General features: G+C 33.7%; 2 protein-coding genes across 2 annotated transcripts in view; both read left to right on the top strand.

Moving 5' to 3' along the window:
• The first annotated feature begins 2338 nt into the window (after nt 1–2338).
• Nucleotides 2339–15917, top strand: LOC123532045 (cytochrome P450 4A2-like). Its single transcript, XM_045313384.2, has 12 exons — nt 2339–2588; nt 3265–3460; nt 4591–4718; nt 5519–5646; nt 6450–6506; nt 6985–7108; nt 7462–7597; nt 8619–8742; nt 9864–10059; nt 10399–10481; nt 12628–12693; nt 13040–15917. Exons 1-12 carry the CDS (start codon nt 2403–2405, stop codon nt 13155–13157), a joined length of 1542 nt encoding a protein of 513 aa, XP_045169319.1. The 5' UTR covers nt 2339–2402; the 3' UTR covers nt 13158–15917.
• A 5238-nt stretch (nt 15918–21155) lies between these two features.
• The window catches only part of LOC123532048 (cytochrome P450 4A2-like), a 9910-nt gene continuing 6943 nt past the window's right edge, over nt 21156–24122 (top strand). The window contains exons 1-5 of the mRNA XM_053517963.1: nt 21156–21380; nt 21962–22157; nt 22916–23003; nt 23165–23213; nt 23808–23935. Of these exons, the coding sequence (XP_053373938.1) occupies nt 21228–21380; nt 21962–22157; nt 22916–23003; nt 23165–23213; nt 23808–23935 (614 nt within the window). The 5' untranslated portion in view covers nt 21156–21227. The remainder of the gene's footprint in view (nt 21381–21961; nt 22158–22915; nt 23004–23164; nt 23214–23807; nt 23936–24122) is intronic.

Below are 24122 nucleotides of genomic sequence, written 5' to 3'. Positions count from 1 at the left end.
TAAAACCACCAAAGTGCACTATAAGGCTGACATCAATACTTAGTACAATTCTTTCAGCAAATAGCATTTTCATATATTATACATTATTTTGCATTATGTCCATTGTTGTAGAGGTCTCTGTACCGTACGGGAAGACAACTGCATTAAAGGTTGTTCATTTGGATATTACTTCAAAGAATAAATCGAGTAATATGAACAAGCGCTAGTCCGGGCTGAATAATCTATTTTGACCGCTCTAGTTTATAACATATGCAGTAAAATACAACCATTCAAAAGATCGGCATGTTTACATATCTCAAACTACGTGTTTGCGTACATACATACATGAAATGATATATTAAGGTCGTTTGCTGTTTCAACAGTACAGTGATAACATATCTAAACCGTAAGTTCAATGTGTCATATAAAGTAGGTCTAAAACATACATTTGATTCAACCTCGAGTAAATTAAGGCTGGTCTTCATCTGAATTTTTTTCAATTGTACCAGAATGGTGCAACAGGTCTAGTAAATTCCATACATAAAAGAAAAATAAATTTACAACGCTATGAACCATGGACACAGTAGCTCGATTGTCATATAAGACAATATCACATCTTTTTAAATGTTTGAATAGCTCTATTTCAATAACATTTTGAGCTATAAATTATACCACTTGTGAAAAATAAAACAAAATCCTTAATGGTATGATAATCATAGCTTACAAGTTTTGAAGTCTTTACTTGCATGTATACATATGTCCCCAAATCACTGACAATATGTAAATAACCTAAAATTTGAAAGCTTTGACAGGGATTCAATTTGTCATAATTGCACCATGTTTTTATGTTACGTGTAACGTCTTAATGCCTGTCTTAATAAAACGTTATTTATAATGCATTATTCATAACCTCATGCTTTTATATGGAAAATATAAAAAATCACAATCAGTTTATATATGAAAAGGCAACAATTTTGTGATTTACAAAACCAATGAAAGTGTAGGATAAGGTAAATGAAATGTTGTTCTTCATTCGTGTTGTGCACAGAGGACAGCCTAGATTCTTACTCCTACTTGAAAGTAACCATATTCTCTCAGCTTTGGCGGCGTTAATTAAAACTCAAGCAAACAATAAATAAATCAGTCCCATTCATTTCAATTTGATGTTCGTGATGTTTAGTTCCGTTCAGAATCACCATATTAACACATGATAAATATACTATTTAGTTTTTAGATATACATGTATCTTGAATAGTTCAAGTAACTTTCATTCTCTACAAACATTTTGCACAGGTCATCGTTACGATCGCACTGATATCTTTGTTAAGACGCAGTCAGATGTAATGTCATTTACCTGACCTACACTATATGGTACGAGGGGTGTTCAATAAATACCCGGAAAAGTGCTCTCATTTCTTTATTTCTGGTCCATTGCTAAAATTTGAAATATATACGGTTTTATGAAAACATTACTGAATGCAAATAACCTAATTCAGATTTCAAACATGCACAATATTTATTGTCGTCTCCTAGGCAACGCCATTACCTCAAAAGCGGCCCAGCGTCATTATGATGCTGTCATATCACACTCAATTAATCAATACAACTCGTGTTTACCATTGATTCAATGTTTATCACCATTAAATGCATTTTTACACCTTCCTAAGAATACATAAATACTGTTCATATGATGTTCCTGTTGTATTGAAGAAACTGGACACTGAACTGATGCCCTATCAAGGAGTTCTTTAATTTATTAAATGTGACTGAGCGTTATTTTTCATGTCTGTAACACAAGTCGTCAGCAATATTCTCCTGACCACTTTTAAACGTCACGTCCCACTAATAAAATTTTGTTTTCTTCAGGGCATTGTCCCTTAAACCTTTTTCAGCATAGCATTTGTCTCTTTCCTTGATTTTCGATTCAGAACACAAAATGTTATCTCACATCTCCGTTCAACACTGATTTTCAAGCGATGACCAACTCAGTATGCCTGCCAAATATTTTAATGATGTCACATTTATAATTTGACGTTATTGGCGTAACGCTTACTTTTCATATCAATATTCACCCAATTTAAGAAAAGATAACTTGAAAAATAGGTAAGTGGCAAGTAATGTTTTAGCGCATGTAAAAAAGAAAAAGAGACAAAATTGGGCCGGATGACGTCACATGACGTTGCCATTGGGACTCGCATTTACTTATTATTTATCCAAAGACAATCTAATTTTGACATATTAACTCAGTATTCCCTAGTCTACATTTTGTAGCATTTTCATTTATTTTTAATGATACATGAAGAATTGAGAGCACTTTTCCGGGTATTTATTGAACACCCCTCGTAAAAAGTTATATCTTAGCGAAATCTGGGACATCTTATTAATAATATGGCATATACATATTCACGAATCTGAACTATTTTATGAGTAAGCGTCAGATGAAAGATTTTAGAATCATGGATGTGTTGTTGAAAACAATACTTGCAGGAGTAATTTCTGTGGTACTTTGGAAAATTTTTACAGTTTTGTTGAAGTACAAGGAGTTATGTCACAAACTGAAGAGAATTCCACAAAAACAAGCACACTGGTTCAAAGGGCATGCAGGAGAGGTACATAATATTTACATACTATATATATTTCTTCATAACACGTCACGCACAGCAGTGCAATGAACAGGGCATCCTAGCTGTCTGTATTTGATCGTGTAAATTGCGATTCAACACTTCTACAGCATATATCTGGAATCATGCCCATAATGGGGGTAGCCCAGGAAGTAACACGAAGTTGGTATACCCACTATTGTTGCTGATATAAATAACACAATTTGCGGATGAACAAATATTTTTAGAGGGCTCTTTTTTATAGTCATTTCTAAGGGTCGGTCTGACATAAAAATACAGGTAAATTATCATAACATTATTCTTATTGTATAAAATTCTTGTTGTATATTCTTAAATGTTAGACATAGAAAAAAACTCTTTTGTTTGCATACTAGTTGCATTCTAAAAAATAGCCTTTTTGGCTGGTACAGATATGAAAATACTTAACAATTACTAACGAGTAACAAAACTCGATGTTTGTTAAAGTCTTGTCAGATTTTCATCTCCAGTAAAGTACAAATATTTTTTCCGTTATCACAAAAGTTGACGTAATAGTTCCGAACTTTTGAGTAATATTTGTCGGCCCTTTTCTGGTAATATGTTTTGTTCGCTTAATGAAGAATACTATGCTCTAAAGGCAGTAAAAATGTGTAAATAACATTTTATCAGTTTGATAATTTTTTAGGTAAAGGATTCGTTAACTTACAACGATTATGTTATGGACGTCATGAAAGGGAGTGGCAGGATGTACTGCATATGGAATGGTCCATTTCCGATTTTAGGGGTGTGTCATCCTGAAACTTTCCAACAACTAAACAAGCAAGTGTCAAATAAGGCACGTGGACTTACAGATGGCTATAGAATGTTTGAGCCGTGGCTAGGTCAGAATGGATTTTTTTTATCGTTATTGATAATGATCAATACTGGATATACGACTAGTTAACACGGAAAGTTGCACTATTATTTTATACATACCGTACTATACTATATATCATTATATCTATACAGAAAAGTAGACCTTTGGCTCTTGTATATATATATATATACATAAGACCAGGTAAGAATGGAGAGTTTACAGGTTATCATTATGCATTGACTCCGTTATAATGGAAATTATGTACGCAAAAAAAAACGTGCAAAATAGGTAGAGCTACAGTACGTGGTTACAGTGTAAGGTACATGGCCAGAGAATAAGAAATCTGGTTGTCAAATATACTAAATATCTTGCACAATATTCAATGCAGTGGACTGTCGCAAAACCTCGACCCTCCAGGTCGATTAAAATGGACTATAAGATAATATTTTCGAGAAAACTTTAAATAAAATCACGAAAAGTTTACTCATTTTTTTGGCGAAAATTATATGATTTTCTCGGTAATTTTGACACAAATCTCCAAAGTTATTTGATTATCGTATGCAGATATACGGCATCATTAAGATGAACTCTTGTATGCCGGAAAGGATTTTCCCGTGCTTTTCTGGAACTAAAAAACCCGCGTGCTGTAATTGATGAATGAATGCGTAAATTCATACTCTACTAACAATATAGCGCCTTAAAGAAAAACCTTCGTTTGTTTTTATATCTTCTGCAAGTTTAAAAACAAAGCATGCAAGAAAAAGAATCAATCACTGGCAGCGGGTAAAGGTTGGAATATCCGGCACTCGGATAACTGTTTAGGCGGTTACTCGGCAGGAGCCTCTTTACCGCCTAAACAGTTACCCGCGTGCCGGATATTCCCATCTTACCCGCAACCAGTTAAATATTTATAACATTTAATTGTAAGCTTCTTCTACACAACATAAGCTCAATAAAATCCGATGTTGTTTATAACCAAGTCTGTTCATATTAGGTAATAATATGCGTAACATCCCGCCTGATAATTGGAAATCTATTAACAATACTTGACTATTAATATCGATTTATTTTACATAACAATAAAAATTAAAAACTATGTCATCTTTGAATAAATGTAGTAAAGATATTAGAAATATATTTGTTTTCCTTTTTCAGGGGAAGGGTTATTGATAAGTGAGAGCAAGCAATGGGAAAGAAACAGACGCTTACTTACCCCTGCATTCCATTTCAACATTTTGTCTGGGTATGTTGACGTGATGAATGACGTTGCGGACGTATTTCTGGTACGATCGATATATGATATTAATGAAGTTACATTGTACCCCACAAATGTTAAAATGACAAAATGCAACCAGACATGGGCTCGGATCGGGTGCGTGGAAATACCATTTTTGATACAGTTCGAGTCGAGTTAACGGACCATTTACACATTTTTTCCAAATTCTAAAGTGAGAATTTTTCACTTCATTGAAATTATGTGGGTTTAATAAATGAAGTCTGAAACCATGACATAAGTGATAACCAAACAAGACAACAGTTTATTCATTTACATTTGCTCACACAAGATCTCATAAAAATCTGAAGCGAAACAGCAACGCAAATGGTTATGATAGAAAATCACCACGCACTCTTGTGACCTTTAAACAATACAAATATTATTACCTCATATATCTTTTTGTGTTCTTCGCCGACCATTTGTTATTTTGAGGAAGCTTTTACACGATATTATAAGGTTCTAATAAGACTACCTGTATAAGACAGAGTTTTCTTTCCCAAACTCTATGGACAACGTGGAATGGAAAACCGAATGCAAGCGACGTTATTTATCCACGCTATACCGGGACTGGAAAATACCTGCATTACAGTTGATATTAATTTACTGCAACATTCTCAAAGATATCGATCATGCAACATGTCGTCAAACTATATTGTCCAATTGCGAATTACGTGCCGCTTGTCAATGATACGGTGATCTACTCTGGTTAAAAGACGTCCTTGTTTAGACCTTTATGTTTAAACCTCGACAGATACAAAACATATTGAGAATATGCATACCATTTACTTGTAACGTACAATTTTACAGGACAAATTAGAAGAAGCTACACAGAAAACTGGGTCGCTAGACATATTTCCGTATGTGTGTAGGGCAACACTAGATTCAATGCTAAAATGTTCATTGTCATATGAAGGCAGTATGCTAGAATCTACGGAGTATGTATATAACACAGTTTTACGAACAACTTTGATACATTGTTTTAAGAGAAGAATAAAGTCTATCCTGACCTATCTAGAAAGTCTCTTGGAAGATTAGAATGTAATAAAGCAAATTAATAGAAGACTCACTTTGAGTCTGTTCCTGAGGGCTTATGAAATGTGCAATATCTACACGATACCCTTGGCATATGCTTGAATCTGAATTGATATATGAGTCTATTTCTATTTAATTTGTTTTTCTGCCTCCATATATAAATTGTAAGATGAAATATTTTATAGCTTGACCAAATCTAGAATATTAAAGAACCCAGCGTGGTCTCGCTGTAAAATTTAACGTTGTCCCGCTATAAAAAACAAACCGTTGCATCTGATCCGACTTATTACAATTTTATTGTTTTCGTTTCAAGTTATCGATTATTGAACAGAGGCATATGTAAATAAAACACACATGCCTCTGAGATGTTACCTAACATTTTGAAATTATAAATACTTGCAAAAAAAAACAGCAACAACAACTTGCTAAACGCCATAGCTATTAATCCCAACTGGATTATTGGAAGTAGAAAAACAATTTGATACACTAACTAACTGAGAAAAGTAACTTTTACCATTTTAAATTAGAGAAATGAAGGTAGCACTTAAACATATATGCCTTCATCTGAACGAAATGTACTATAATAGTATATACCTATGTTTACCTGTCTGTTTTTATGTAATATTTGATATGTTTCTGTTTTAAATCTTATTCATTTTACTATGATATTCATTATCTTAAATGAATTTCAAATAATTCTTTCCAGACACAAATACATCAAATCTGTGCAACGTCTAACAACGATTGTGTGGGAACGCATGTTGTAAGTAAATTTGGAAAGGCTTACCTATTCGATCATATTTGTTATTGCGCAAATCTGTTATTCTACATTTTATACTAGCGATTAGCTCATTTGTTGCAATAACCCAAATTATTCAAGCTTTAAAAAGATACTGTATTGTTCACCGAATTTTATTCTACTATGATTACTAAAAACCTAACAGTTCAAACATGGGTTCTGCATGTATGTTGCATTCGGGTCTTTTCAAAGCAGAAATAGCAATTTTACACTCTTTCTAGTGCCAGGTAGCTAACGGAGGATCGTTTGGCTATTGGCTTTAGGGAGAGTTGTAGTCTTCCTCTTAGAATGTTACAGTATTACCTCAAATTCTGTTGAAATGTCTTTAAAACTGCCATAACAATGTTCAGCTTCACCGGAGTTTAATCTGTAAGCTAGAAATATATCAGAATATCAGAGTGATTTATATTTCCAATAATAACATATATATTATATTTTTCAGACAACCATTACTTTTATTTGACTTTTCCTTCAACTTGTCTGCACTCGGACGAGAACACAAACGCGTAGTGGAAGTGGCACATAAATTTACTGGGGGCCTCATAGAATCGAGAAGAAACCAGCTGGTAAAATAAATTGTATCATCTTCATAATCACTAAGTCTGGGTATATTATCATCAGGTTTATGACTTTGAAACTTCATTTCCCTTATTGGCAGTCTTAAGCATTTTCGCATGCATTTAACGATTTTGCTTCATCTATTAAATGTGTTTTGCTTTCTTGAATACAATGCTTTAAAATATTCTTAAAATAGATCTTATTTTATTTTAATTTGATTTATGCCATTTTTCTGTATAAAAGCGACTGATATATATATCATACTTTATTCAATGGAAGTTGATTTTTTCCATCTTATTACAAAACATCAATTTGATATAAAAGTTACTATTGAAAAACTTTAATGATTGAATGTTTTTAGATGGAACATCCGGATTTAACTAAACAAAAAAGACGCCTTGATTTTCTTGATATATTACTCACGGCAAAAGATGAAATGGGACAGGGTTTGTCGAGACAGGAGATACAGGATGAAGTTGATACGTTTACATTTGAAGGTTTGTGTATGTTGCTTCACTAAACACATTTTCCTTTTTTGACAAGACTTTATCGGCTTCAGCTATTCATCTAGCAGAAGAGACTTGATACATATTCACATATCTATTACATATATATTTATTTAAATATAATATTGCCAATCATAAACAGATTTAGTAAATATAGTCTTCTGTTATTTGTCTTGTATGTGTACAATATTTCTAAGGAAGTTCTTACAGATTTAATCCTGTAAGACATGCTTTTGTGCCACAGTATTATGGGGCAAATAAAGATAATAAAAACGAACTTCAGTCATGCCAGCTTAGACATTACTGTTTGAAATGTTTGACTGCAATGAAGGCATGTTAAGCATAACGTTAATAAATTACGAGATTAAACGAACGCGCATGGTAGTTTGAGTGCAATGAAAGCATGTTTAACATAATGTGTGCGTAGGGTAGTGACTGCAATGAATGCATGTTGAGTATAATTCGTAGTAACTGCGAAGGGTATTTTACGGCTTGGAATAATTAAAACTAATTGCAAAATTTGATTGCAATGAAAGTATGTTGAGCACAATATGAACTAATCGCATAGGGTAGAAATGTATTAAGAAATAATTAGAGGTCTTTTGTGATGATATCTAGTTTATTTGCTACAATATTATTTTCAATAACTATGAAATTCTTGAATTAGGACAATCATTTTAATTGGTGTTGAAGATATTGTTTGTGTTTGTAATTTTGATTGATAAAAGCATCCAGTAGTTATATTTCTGTGTGATATGCCTTGTACTTACCACACAAAGAATAAAGAGTTTTCTTCGCTTTTGTATACTTCAGTGGTATACATATAAAGTAATATTTCTTCATTTCTTATATAAAGACTCGGTCAATCATAACCTGCTATAATTTTGCTTGCCTATTCTCTGTGCTTCCCAGGCTATTGGATATAGTCCTGCGTTTTAATCGTATGTCTGTGCATCAGAATATATGGAAACACATTGGGAAATGTAATCATTTAAAAATCTTTTGCTTCAAGGTCACGATACAACGGCGTCTGCTATCAGCTGGTCAATCTATGCACTAGGACAGCACCTGGACATACAAGCAAAAGTGTTCAAGGATGTACAGAAAGTGAGTGAAGATAACACAAGCATTACACAGTGAGTGAAAGTTACATCCAAGATTTGCTGCATCCTAGTTTGGCAAACTAACCTCATATTTCCAAAAATATAACTTTGATATTGTAAAATGCTTCAACTTGAAGGACTTTAAGGAGATGCAAATTACTCTATGTTCCTCCAGCATTTATGTTTTTGTCTGTTTGTTACTTCTGTATTTTAGTGGTTTTTTTTTATTTTGTGTTTTATACGCCCGTTTAAAAAATGATTAAGATAAGAACTGTATAGTTTGAATCACTATCTAGTTAAGCCATTGAATCGGTCAAAACTGCCAAAATTGGCAGTGTTCGCTTGATAACTAGAATATTTTCTCTTTGACGTAAATCGTATTTATAAAAAAAGCTATATTACTATAAAATCAAAGTTAAATTTTATATTTAGTGAGTGTGGGATTTTATTTTTAGAATTAAGTTTTAGGAAATAATCGATGTCTTCCTGAACACTTTAATATGTTTTCTCAAAACCTTACCAAAGTTATATAATCTTTGCCTCTCTGTAAAATCTAGGTCGAATTTATTTACAAGATCAAAATAATCTCTCCAGAGTATCGGCCCTTCAATATATCAAAATTGCGAAAATTGACAGTTCTGAAACTAAACCTAAATACAAGATGTGTATTCCTATGACATCTAGGTCTGATAACCAATTAATTGGGATACGTTACTCTGGAGTTATTGACCTTGAATAAGTCAAAACGACAAACGTTGACATTGCTAATTCTGTAAGTAGATTGTTCAACAGATAAAAATGTATTTGATGCGACAGGCGTATGGTGATGGACTGGCATTCTTTCCTGTTGCACCTATGTGATGACAACATGATACCGAGCATATCACTCACAAGTAAAACTGCTTGATGTTTTTGTCAACCGAAATATCGATCTCAACTGAAATCTTCCACGACATAATTTATGCGTGCGTGCTCTTTTTCCGCTGGAGGTCTTTATAGATTGCTTCGTTTAAAATGGTGGCTTTTCTGGTTGCACTTTTGCCTTTTCTGAAAGAGCAACCATTTATTTTGCTTAATTGTGGACGGCACTGCTACTATCATCGTGTTGACGGAATCAAACACTTTACAATAGGTGTATTTGTATTGCATTGCAGGAGTTGTCTCTCCCAGTTTGAATATTTGCCACTGTTTATCAAGGAGATTATGAGGTTTTACAGCCCAGTACCTCTAGTTGCCAGGAAACATTCAGAACCAATAACAATAGATGGAATTGAAATACCTCCCGGACCAAGAGTTGATATCAACATCTACGCTATACACCATAACCCACAAGTCTGGAAAAATCCAGAGGTAATCGGAATTAATTTTCCAACATATTACAAGTGTAAATTGAACTTTTAGCACTTTTTTAAATGCGGAGCCTCAATGGCCGAGTGGTTAGCCATCTAGCTGGCTTACGGAAGGTCGGTGGTTCTACCCAAGTGCCCGCTCGTGATGAAATAATGCACGGATGGGCACCTAGGGTCTTCCACAACCATCAAACCTGGAAAGTCGCCGTATGACATATAATTTATCGGTGCGAAGTTAAAACCAACAAAATAAATAGATAAATTGCTAAGTGCATTTGCGGCACGTGAGATTGCCAGAACTGATATTCCTGTTAAAATTTGTCTTGATTGTTTATCCTAGGATTTCGATCCGGAGAGATTTGACGTTGAGCATCGTGATGAAACAGAGATATATGGATTCATTCCATTTTCTGCTGGGTCAAGGTAGAATTTCATTTCATTACATTGCTTATGTTAAATCTTTTGAGACGGATAGCTATCTTAACTTTATAATGTTTGTTGCAATCTGACTTAAGTACTTGATCTTCTAAACAAAGATCTGAGAACGACCCATTCACATACGTCTTCTGTATTTTGGATTTCCAGTAATGCTATTTTTATTTTCACAAATCTATTTTTATTTGAACCAATCAAACGACTTTTTCGAATGTCAAAGAGTAAGAAGAATTTGCAGTTAGTCTAGGGCTCGAACCCAGGACCCCTCGCTTATAGAGCAAGTGTCCAACCGACTGGGCTATCTGACATCTGTCGACATAAGAATTGTAAATATAAAAAACCAAGGCTTTTTTAAGCTTGCAGAATGTTGTAAGTTAGCTTTTGATTGGCTAGCCGAAGGGTCGTCCGAACGAGGCTATCAATAGCTCGTGTTCAGATCCTATGCGTAGCGTAATAGGAGATGTACTTTAGTCAGATTGATGTTTATTGTAATTTCATTGTCAAAATTTGAGATTGTTTGAAATTCGATCAACTTATTTTTATTACTAAAGTAAACAAATTATATAAATGTATTGTCAAACCAGATGATTGCTTGTGACCAGTTATATATGCATTAAACTATGAGGAGCTTGTTACATATAATTCTAATTACCATTATTCAACCCCAGACCCATAAATAATTAAAATATATCATGTTGCTTGTACCTGAAGCACTCCATCTGCTATATCTTTCCACTGCAGTTTAAATTTGTGCCAAAATGTGGTTGTCCGCTTTGCTGTCACTGCCTCTGGTTGTGTTTACTGTTTTGAGAATACTTTTTAAGAAGCAAAAATTGTTTATCTTGCTACTGTTTAAAGCCATACTTTTAATCATTAATTTCTGATGGAAATCTTAGAAACTACATTTTTTATTTTAAAGAATTTGTTTTGAGATTTTGAAGGTCTTTAGAAGGCGATTCTGCAATGAGTACACTTGAAGAGATGTAATCCGAACTGTTTGTCAGTTGTGTCTCAAAGTTTACTAGTAGCTTGAATAAGTTGTTCTTGCAATTACTTTGCTGGTGTGTTTCTATACTTCCAAAGGATTTTCTAAAAGATTTTGTTATAAACGTTACATAACGAAACACCTTACATACAAAACTGTATTTAGTTTCTTTACCGTTTCATCTGAAGTCTTGAATTTTCCGTTGCAAATGACCAGGCCTCAAATGCCTGCTCGATCCTACTTTGAGAATACATAATCTGCAAATACAAGACCCTAGGCCAGCCAAATTCAAAACGGAGGATACTTTCATGCTAAATGTTTCACCTTTCCCTGATGATTAAACGACAATGTGTTTCCGTGCAAAGCTTTATTCAAACAGAGAATTCTTGCTGAAAAATTGTCCATAATGAAAACAACGTTATGGAGGTAAGGCATATTAGCGGGAATTGCGGGTGTTCAACCAAAGTTGGTGGTCAAAGCATTAGTATGCATCGCTCAGACTCCATATCAAGTTAAGACTCTGTGTGCATTTCCTTTCAATCATCAATTTCTACCAAAACTGTGAATGATGTCTTGAAATCTACGTCTGTTAAAACGTTTTCAAATATGGAAAGACAAGGATCTAATGCTCTAATTGTTAGACCCATGTTACCCTAACACTACCTCCCAATACAATATGAAACAGCAGCGTATTTACATGCGAAAACGACAGACACACACAAAATAACAAACGAAACAAAAGAAAGAAACACACATTAAGGAACATATTGAGACACCGTCTTGGATCGACTAGAAAACTTTAAGAGAACGTAGACCCTTCAGCTTAAACCCACCGTGTACAACAGCTGGAAGACGATGAAAACTAGAATATCACTAAAGTTATAAGTTATTTCACTCTCTTCTCAAGGTCTATTTGAATTATTAACGTTTTCCACATTTAGCTTTTTTATGGTGATGAGGTTGTTTTAAACGCGCTATTTGATTGATTGATTTGTTGATTACTTTGGTTGACAGGTGGCAGCTAGTCAATACAGATAGAAGAAACATTTTGTGTCATCTCAATTACGTTAATATCGGCTCGGACAATGTTTGCTAACGTTAAAGTTTGTGTTCCATTTGATTCTTCTTTGTTTACCTTATTTCGTACAGGAATTGCATTGGACAGGTGTTTGCCATGAATGAAATAAAGATAACGGTTGCAAAGTTTGTGAAAAGGTAATATGCTAAATTTACTCAAGTAAGTAAGTTTATGAAGTGCGGTATTTTCAATCCATACCCTTCCTGTCCCCGACGCATTACTATAATGCCAGTTCGCGTAAATTAAATGTACATAATTATGTGTATCTTATCAGTCTTAACATTACCTAAACTTGTGCTGGTGTGACTCTATGTCTGTGTTTGGAGTGTATTGTTCTTCCGGGATATCTACTCTAACATTCATTTTTAAAACCCCGAAAAACAAAAGAACAAACATACTGATGTGCAGACAAAGATGTATCAACCATTTGCTGGTACCAAGTGAATTCCTCCATAAACTACTACTCGTACTATATATTTGTAGATTTGAGGTATTACCGGTGAAGAACCACACGCCCATACTACAGCCGGACACAATAATGAGGTCGCTAAATGGATTACCCGTCATACTGAGGCGTAGGCAACAAACGAGCAGCACTTGAACTGTGAAGTCTTACCATATTACATGTTGTTTGTACACCACATAAATGAACATGTACCTTAAATGCGCTTGCTTGATCAGATATTTAGTTCTGTTAATTTGTATATGATGCCTATTTACCTGCATTAGCTTATCCAAGGTATATGTTTTGATCCATTTGGTCCATAAAGTCCATAAGCACGGTTCCTTAAAAACGCCTTACTTTCGATTTCGTTAAATTGAGAAGGCGCCAGTGTCGATAGAAAATTTGTCCGAGTGGGTTCCCATGTTGGCTGCAGAGTGTCAACAGGGATCCTGTGAGGCAGACCGAGAGAGATTCGCGTGGATTAAAAAAGTAGGGCGTTTTTAAGGAAACATGATGAAAGTAACCACATAAAGTGTATTTACAGATAAGATGGGATCTATGGCTTCACATCTAAGGTACTAGGTATTTGCTATATTCAAGGAAAGTCGTATTTAAGTTTCATAAACACGGCACGATGTACATTCGAGCAAGTGTAACGATAAAAAGCAATACTAGATCGCTACGTCTTCCCGTGGTTTATATATTTTTATGCATTAACTTGTGTTCGGGACGAAAAAGTTGATTTTCTGACCTCTTCTGAGCGCCAACGTTGGATGTCAATGTGTACCTCAAAGTGTCCTGTGCGCTAACAGGGAGGGATCCGTTTTCTCATTTTCCACAGAGAGCCATCCGATATGTATATACACCGTGATAAGTGTTCCTGTTATTGAGTTACGTTTGAGTCTGTGTTCCAAAAGCGAGTGTGAGCGGAACTGCACATTTCATAACTACCCGCGAACAAACTCGGTCTAACCGGCTAGTTACCGAGCATGTTATTATTTGGTTTGGTTGCGTTCTATGCTTCCAAAGGGTCTCCTTTAGTTATGACATATACTTGACTATACAGTGTTCTCAAGAATGAGGATAACTTTTGCTCGACCTTATCTTGAATTAGCTTTATCAAAACCATTAACAATCTAAACATATTTGTCCTTATTTTAGCTAAATATTTCATTTTCAGTCCTTCAGCTGATATATTTTAACATCAAACATAATTAAAGGATAAAAATATAAAAATAATGCCTTACCGTTTATGCAGAAGCGCTGCGTATAATTGATAAATAAATCGCTGTTACATTTTTATATGAAACATGCGGACTTTAAACACAGCAATATTTTCGTACAAATTGGGAAGGAATTTATCTCTAATATGTATATTGTCATTTCTTTCTTTCATATTTATTTTCAATAATCAAAGTGTACAAGAGTGTACATAGTTATATATATCAGACAAAATCTGCAACTAATGGCGACTGTTGTAACGGCAAACGTTCAACCGTCTCGTCACAAACCATGCTTTCCGTTCTTTGAAAGAAATGTAGCTCGTATGATGGCGTGATGTCTATAAACAGTCGAAGCCAATAGGGGGCTACGGTCAGTGATGTCCTTTATAGGCTGTTATCAAAATAAAACTTTAGGTTTATTTAGGTCATAAAGGTTTATCGTTGCAAATGCAGAAGAATGGTAACTATAATATAATTAATATTGATGAATGAAAGCAGAGATAATACTTTGTGTTTTGTCCTGGATCAAAGAGAAAATTAGCACATGTTCTAAAACAAATGCACGCAAACATCAGTTTCTAGTTTTGACTTATCAGTGGTTTTATATACGATTTTGTTTAAGTTAACATTCAGTCGTCATTTCAGACGAAATCTCAAAGCAAATATTTTCCACAATAGGAAGCCGTTTTCCATTCTTTAAGAAAAGTGAAATGCATGGTTTAAGAGATCTCCCGATTATTTGAATCGCGTTCATTATGACACTGAAGTTTGCAGCATATAGGAACAAAAGGAAAGGCTCGTGAGTCAGAGGTAAAATGTCTAAATGAAATATTGTGTAGACCTTGGATCTATTCTAAGATGTTTAATTGAGGATTTTCGTATAGATTCATCTACACATCATAAAATCAGCCTTTACGTGCTATACCGCGACTTTAAAATGTCTCCCTGTACTTTGACTCAATTATTTCTGGTCCTCTGGTATCATGAATTCATTAATAATAGAGTTCCGCTTAAGCCGGTGCAAGGTACTTGAGGTGTGCTGCTTTTTGCATTACCTCTCCTGAACAGATTAAATCGAACTGAGTCGCAAATTACTTGGTTGCATTGTTATGTATATGTCATTCCCCTTGGATGGGGTTTGCTTTATTGGTGATTCATTGTTTACTTACCTAGTTTTGAGATATCCTGAATAGTCTATATATTTCTACTATGTTGCAGAATATTCTATCACAATACTGATAAACAATTATTTTTTTAAAAGGATTGTTCTTGATTTTTCCAGAATGTTCTTTTTATTCTTAGTGTTATATGAACGTTCTGGAACCTTCCATGATACATTAAATAGGGTGTTGTCTGACACCTGGCCAGAACTTAGAGTTATAGATCTTATTGAAAACAATTCTGTATTTCTTAATAACAAAATAGTACCAGTTTGGATATTAGCATTTGAAGGATTTACATTGTGGATTTAAAAAGTTATCTTTGAAGAGGGGATTTATTTATTTTTTGGATATACTACATTCAATTTTGAACAGTTGTGAAACATTGTGGAATTTATACTGATTGGATTTAAATTTGACCTGGACAGGATTTGGACTGTTTTTACATATAAGATTGGATTTTACGGATATTTGACATTTTTAAAGGTATTCGAATTGTTACTTTCATGGATAAAATATTGTTATTATTAATAGTTGCTGGTTTGTTTTTCTGTTACTTTTATTTACTGTAACAAGGAACTGTTACCCTTTGACGTAACAGCATTCTATGATACTCAAAATCTTCTAACAAATTTATTTGATGTATCATGGATTAATTAATAATAGAGTTCTGCTTCAGCCGGTGCAAGGTACTTGAGGTGGGCTGTTTTTTTCATTACCTCTCATTAACAGATTAAATCGAACTGAGTTGCAAATTACTTGGTTGCATTCTTTGATACTCACAAACGTCTAAACCCCATTGCAACATATATATCTGTGTGTGTAAACAATAGACATAATCATATACAGCATAAACAAAGCAAAACAAATAGACAACAAGGACAACACAAACACATTAATGATCACCGTGGGGCACCGCCTTGAAACAGTCAGTGACAAAACCACCACTAGGGAGCAAAAACTTGCTAGTTGCACACAAATCCTCACCCATAATCATGTTCAAAATTTAGTTTGCCCATTGTTAGGGGACTGAGAATTCAGGCTGTATCCCTGTAGAGGCGTACATTTCCCCCCTGGAGTCGTCTATTTGCGGTAGGTAGCAGCCTGTAAGCAGGAGAGGTGGGTCCTAGGTTTTGACTTGCTCTGTACCACCTTGGTGAGATGACGCATATTTGCTTTCATATATAAATCCACTTTTCTGGGGCGAGGGTGTCAATACACATCATTGACCTCTAATTTGGTGATGATATTACACCGCGTTCAAACGTAACGTTATATTTGAGGAACCGGATGATCTCGGATCAAACGGAGCGGTTTTGGTAACTTTGGTTAAGAAAATTGTCTTTTTCAATTATTTCAAAATCATTGTCCAAAACGGTATACAAGATGTGCTCCGAACATTTGTTTTCCGAACAAGTCTAATCACTCTTCTCAATTACTTCGGAAAACCATGCGAGACTAGCAGGTAAACATACAATTGTACCAATCCAATCCGTAATATCACTAATACATTTCTGTAACATGTTTGTGCTACAAATGATGATTTAAATATACTGGAACTCATGGCTTGCCAATTAGCATTACATTCAGATGCAAAGCTTGTAAAGACATTATGTGCAGATCTTTATTTACTACACAACAAGCGTCTCCTACATCAATAAGTATGGGGGAAAGACTCCAGATCTTAATGAATTAGCACGCCGAATTTGGGTTTGGTGCTTGGAGAAAAAAGTTACAATAAGCGCTGCACATCTTCCGGGGGAGATCAATCAGGAAGCTGATGCGCTCCCCAGATCATTTAATGATGACCTAGAGTGGTCACTCTGTGGAAAAACATTTTCTAAGATTCAAGTTACATTTCCTAAAATATCAATAGCAGATTAAATAAAAATCTTGAACGCTACATTTCTCTTCGTCCAGAGCCAACGGCGATGGCTGTTGATGAATTTACATTATCATGGTCTAGATTTTTAAGCTATATATTTGCATCTTTCAGTCTGATGGGGAAGAAACTTTGAAAGATAGAGCAGGACTTTGATGATATTACGTCATTTATCGTTTTTCCCCTAAGAGACCAAACTATGTAAAACTCTACAATTGTTTTAAAACAGTCTCATAACCAATAACTCAAACGAGCCATTATTTTGTTCTATGAACTACCAAAGTGTATAACAAATTTTGCCTGACTTATTCGGTAAGAAACAGACAAATCAGTTATTTTCAGGTAGCCACTTCCTTCCCTGATAAATTCAAAGCAATATGATTATAAAACTAAAAACGGATCTCTTTATTAAACAAATATGGTAATGTTACAGATACCTATTGTGATGCAATTTCCTTCAAAACTTCAAAAATACAGGAATTGAATCAATTCAAATACATCATAATATTTCAATTCTGTATTCTATGAAAATAGATAAATGTATTCCCTAAACTAACACTTCCGGCCCTGCCTTGTTTGAAGACAAGACTGTCCTATTTTTTCTGCAGTCCATATATTATCGAGAATATATTCATTATTAATTACATAACTACTACTCTTACAATAATATTCTGTTGTATCATGCATTTAGCATTGCTGTGCATAGGGAGATGTTCCTTGCATGACAAAATTAGAATCAAAACAAAACAAACTATATCATTGACATTAATGTTTGACAGAAGGATCCATTTTAAGAATGTACGAGCATTTTTTTTTTAAAGATATCTGCTACTAATAGTTCTTTCTAACAACAGTTATGCCAAAATGTAATGCTAAATAATTATAACAGAATTTTTGAGTACATTTAAATATGTTTTTTCCATTGAAAAAAAAAAATGGGTAGGGTAATTATTATGCCAACATGTAAAACTGAAAGAGGTTTGTTAGTGACATTTATATTTAATATATAATACTGGTATCACCTTGTATTCATAGTAACCAGTAACCTGTAAGACCTGAAATCCAAATAAAACTAAGCGGGATATTTAACCTTTATAAAGTACGCACCCCGAAAAAAAAGTACCCCAATTGTTTCAATTTTACTTAATTTTGGATGCTTAAGGTTATAACACACTAAATAGTTGTTGTTCTTTATTCTATATAAAATTGACCTAATTCCAATGACCGCAGCACACATCAGGACCCATTTTAAATTTCTGTAAGCTACATTTTCTTGAAGAATATTGTCAGTACTAACTAAAAATCAAAAGAAAAGTGGGGGTCATGTTTGATGCAAGAAAAATAATTTCAGTCAAACGCACAAACTGCAAAATCAGCTAAAAAATGAGACCCCAAATTATACTGGTGGTGTATGATCTACGTTTCCATGAAAATTTTGTAATGTTGTTATTTCATTATGAAAATGCTACCTACATGTCAAGCATAGATCTGTCATGTGATTTTAGCAAAAAAAAATGCAAAGAAAATAAGGAAAATAGCTCTACCTTAAGGTCGTTTGCTGTTTGAACAGTGATAACATAACTACACCGTCTATGTTTTCAATGTGTCATATAAAGTAGGTCTAAAGCATACATTAATTCAACCACAAATAGACTAAAGCTTGTCTGAATTTTCTTCATTATCAATGGTATCAGAATGGTGCAACAGGTCAAGGACAAATAAATGTGCAACATCATGGACCACGGACACATTAGCTCGAGTGTCATATAAGTAATAGCACTATTTCTACAATATTTGGGGCTATAAATGATCACACGTGAAAAATAAAACAAAATCCTTAATCATGGTAAAATAATCATAACATAGAAGTTTTGTAGCCAGTATCTTAATGTCTTTAGTTTCATGTATATAGAACCCCAATCACTATCACTGGAAATATTTAAATAACATAAACTTTAAAAGCTTTGGCAGAGATTTAATTTGTCATAATTGCTCCATGTTTTTATGTTACATGTTATGTTTTAATGCCAGTCTTAACAAAACATTATTTAGAATGTATTATTCATGACCTCATACTTTTACATGAAAAAATGTACAAAGTGATAACAAAAACTATATTTTATATACGAAAATGAAACTATTTTGTTATTTACAAAACGAAACGAAGGAAAGTATAGAATAAGGTAAATGAAATGCACTCCATAACATCAACTAAGTGTCCTTTATAGATTTGCTTAGACCAAGGAGAGCCTGTAGTCTTACTCCTACTTGAAAGCTGCAATATTCTCTCAGCTTTGTCGGCGTTACGTAAAATTAACTCATACAAACATTAAACAGATCAGTCCTATTTATTTCAATATATTTACATTCGCCCAATTATTTTCCATTGAAACTTTGACGTTCATTTCGTATGAACAGCAAAAGGAAAGGCGCGAAAGTTACGTCATCGCTGCTTAGTGATAACCGACCGCTGTTTTGACGACGTTCGTGTATAGTCAGGGAGAACATTCCTTAGATGACGTCGCAGTTGTTCCGTCTGGTGAACAGAATGGCCGGGAAGCTGATTTTAATGCTAAATGCTACAACTTATATGCAATTCATAATATTATATAGTTTACAAATGGAAAGGAAATATAATGTAAATATAAGAAATGAAACTATTTTTTCAGTGTTCATGCGAAATGAACGACAGAATAGGATCGGCAAATTAAACATGAATCTCTAACGCGATTCATGGATTTGCCGATCCTATTCTGTCGTTCATTTCGCATAAACAGCGAAAAAATCATTTCATTTCTTGATTGATGCCCGTGATGTGTTGTTCTATTCAGAATCGCCATATTAACACGTAATAATTATACTATTTAGCTGTTAGATATATACAGTATTAGATAGTTTAAGGTAATTTTTACCCACTACAAACATTTTGCTCAGATCATCGTTACGATCGCCCTGAGATCTTCCTTAAAGACACTGATTCTGGTATGCAAGGTATGTGGCTTATGGTCTGCATATTGGCAGTAAGAGCCAATATACAAGACTGGACAATTGATAGACTTGCTTCTGTTTATTATATTAAGCTACTGTATAGCTACTGTGCAGTACATAGATTGCATGTGATATTTTCACCTTTATAGCAAACCAGTTCTCACTTTTACAACGAGTTTAGAAAGCCTGATTAAATTGGGACTAAACAAACAAAGTGATAAAATACAACAGCATATTTATTTTTCAATTAATCAAGCTTTATAAACAATTATATCTCATTATTGCTTGATTTTTTATAAAAAAATTTTTTAAGAAAATGCATTCAGGCACCTTTTTAAAAATAATGAATTATTCATCTATAAATAAATCATGTGTATTTTGAACAATGATATCTGTTTATTGCTGGATTTTATCATGAAGGTCCATATATTTTTTTTTATTTATTGAAAATGCAACTGAGCGCTTCTTTATTTTCTAATAAAATCCAGCAGTATTCAATTTTTCTGTGTTTTATTTTGTTTCTTAGATAAAAAGATCATAATTAATTATTGGAAAAAAATTCTTGTAAGTTCTCTTCTTGATATTTAAATAATTATTTCATTTTTCATTAAATAAAGGTGAGAGTTTTTTAAAATGGTGAGAATTGCCTTGATGTAAGAATAATTATTTTATTGGCCAGGACATTACTCAACAAGAATGAGCAATTAAAATTAGTATATTATCAATTAAAATAATTTTGTGTATAATCTGAAAAAAAGCTGCATTTCAATCAGTGAAATGTATAGCACTGGAAATAACCAATTATCTTTTAGGGGGGGTGGGGGGGGGTCACTTATATAGGAGATTTTCTTTGCCTTTAAGACACAATCAGATGTAATGTTATCTACCTAACCTACATTTTAATATGGCATATGCACATTCACGAATTTGAACTGTTATTAAAAGTAAGCGTCAGCTGAAAGATTTCAGAATCATGGATGTGTTGTTGAAAACAATACTTGCAGGAGTAATTTCTGTAGTTCTTTGGAAAATTTTGACAGTTTTGTTGAAGTACAAAGAGTTATGTCACAAACTGAAGAAAATTCCACAAAAACAAGCACACTGGTTCAAAGGACATGCAGGAGAGGTACATAATTTTTACATTTTTACAATGAACATGCGTCCTGGCTATATCTGTCTGTCTGTATGTCTATCTGTATTTGGTCATGAAAGTTGCGATTTAGCACTTCTACAGCATGTATCTGGAATCATGTCCAAGTAGTAACATGGTGACACCCATTATAGTTCTTGATATAAATTACACAATTTGCGGATGAACACATATTTTTGGAAGGGTTTCTTTTTATGTCATTTCTTAGTGTTAATATTCTTATTGGTATATAATCCTTGTTATATATTCTTAAATGTTAGACATAGTAAGTCAATCGTCTTTTTTGTTTACATACTATGTTTTAGATGCCTTCTAAAAATAGTTTATTTTGACTGGCACGTACAGATATGAAAATACTGAATAATTGGTAACGAGTAATATAACTCGATATCTAAGTACAAATATGTTTTCAGCTATCACTAAAAGTTGACGTAATAGTTTTGATATTTGTCGGACCTTTTCTGGTAATAAGTTATGTTTTCTTAATGAAGAACACCAAGCTGTAACGGCAGTACAAATTGTATAACTACAATTGTAATAGTTTGATTATTTTACAGGTGAAGGATTCATTAACTTACAACGATTATGGTATGGACGTCATGAAAAGGGGTGGCAGGATGTACTGCATGTGGAACGGTCCATTTCCTGTTTTAGGGGTGTGTCATCCCGAAACTTTCCAACAACTAAACAAGCAAGTTTCAAATAAGGCACGTGGATTTACAGATGGCTATAGAATGTTGGAGCCATGGCTAGGTCAGAATGGAAAAAAATATTATTGTCGTTGATAATGATCAGTATTAGAAACACGACTAGTTTACACGGAAAGTTGCACTAGCTTTTATTTGATACATACCATATTTACTATATATCATTATATCTATACAGAAAAGTAGACCTTTGGCTCGGTTAAAATGGAACTTATGTATGCATGATCTAAACCTATATATATACAAGTTATCATTATGCAGTAGTGGGCACTTCTTTGACAATAACAAGATAATATTTTCGAGAAACTTTAAATAAAATCATGAAAAGTTTAATCATCCTTTTGCGAATATTATTTAATTTTCTCAGTAATTTCCACAAATTTCTCAAAATTTATATGGTTATCGTATGCAGATATATGGCACCATAGATATTTAAGTGCAAGCGTCTTCTACATAATAAAGGTTCCAAAGTATTGGATGTTGTTCATTTAATAATCCGCTACCTGAAAACTTTTTACAGCCATTATACACGGCACTTAAAAGCCGGTCCTAAGTAAAATAATGAGTAAGAAGCTAACTCGGAATGCAACCTAGCAAAATAATAGCAGACACGGATTGACCAAGGCTGTTCATATTAGGAAATAAAATGCAAAACATCTCGCCGGATTAATTGGAATTCTATTACACAATATTTGACTTTTTATATCGACTCAGACAATTTATTTTACATTACAATAAATATTAAAACCTGTATCATCTTTGAATAAATGTAGCAAAGCTATTAGAAAAATATCTTTTTTTCAGGGGAAGGATTGTTGATAAGTGAGGGCAGGAAATGGGAAAGAAACAGACGCTTGCTTACCCCTGCATTCCATTTCAACATTTTGTCTGGGTATGAATGATGAATGACGTTGCCGACATATTTCTGGTAAGATCGTTATATGATATTAATAAAGTTACATTGCACCTCCCAAATGTTAGAATGACAAATGTATGCAACCAGACCTGCGCTCGAATCGGGTGCGTGAAAATACCATTTCATTTTTGATGCAGTTCAGGTCGAGTTGGTGGACCATTTACACATTATTTTCCAAATTCTAAAGTGAGAATTTTTCACTTAATATCTAATTGAAATTATGTGGGTTTATTAAATCAAGTCTGAAACAGTGACTTAAATGATAACCAAACAAGACAACAGTTTATTTATTTACATTTGCTCACACAAGATCTCATAAAAAAACTGAAACGAAACAGCAACGCAAATGGTTATGATAGAGTGCCCTTTCAACAATACAAATACTATTATACCTACTTTATCTTTTTGTGTTCTTTGCCAACCATTTGTTATTTTGAGGAAGATTTTACACGATATTATAGGGTTTTAATATGTCTACCGGCATGTGACAGAGTTTTCCCAAACCCTATGGACAACATGGAATAGAAAACAGAACACAAGTAACGCTATTTATCCATGCTATGCTGGGACTGAGAATAACCTGCCTTTGCTTGCCTACAGTTAATATTGCTGCTACCGATCAGGCACTGTGTCGTTAATTGCGAATTATGTGTCGCTTGTCAAATGATACGGTGATTTCCTACCGGGATAAAGGACGTCCTTGTTTAAAAAAAAAACTCGACAGATACAAAACGTATTGGGAATATGCACAATATCCAGTTGTAACTTGCAATTTTACAGGACAAATTAGAAGAAGCTACACAGGAAGCTGAGGCGCTGGACATATTTCCGTATGTGTGTAGGGCAACACTAGATTCAATGTTAAAATGTTCATTGTCATATGAAGGCAGTATGTTAGAATCTACGGAGTATGTATATAACATAATTGTACTAATAGTTTTGATACATCATTCTAATACAAGAATAAAGTCTATCCTGAACTATCTAGAAAGTCCCTTAGAAGCTTAGAATGCAGTGCAGCAAATTAATTGAAGACTCAGTTTAAGTCTGTTCATGAGAGGTTACGAAATGTGCAAGCTTCCTTAGCATTTACTT

This window comes from Mercenaria mercenaria, chromosome 11 (assembly GCF_021730395.1).
Source record: "Mercenaria mercenaria strain notata chromosome 11, MADL_Memer_1, whole genome shotgun sequence".
Taxonomy (NCBI): domain Eukaryota; kingdom Metazoa; phylum Mollusca; class Bivalvia; order Venerida; family Veneridae; genus Mercenaria; species Mercenaria mercenaria.
The sequence above is the reverse complement of the archived record's forward strand: the minus strand, read 5'-3'. Positions and strand labels throughout refer to the sequence as shown.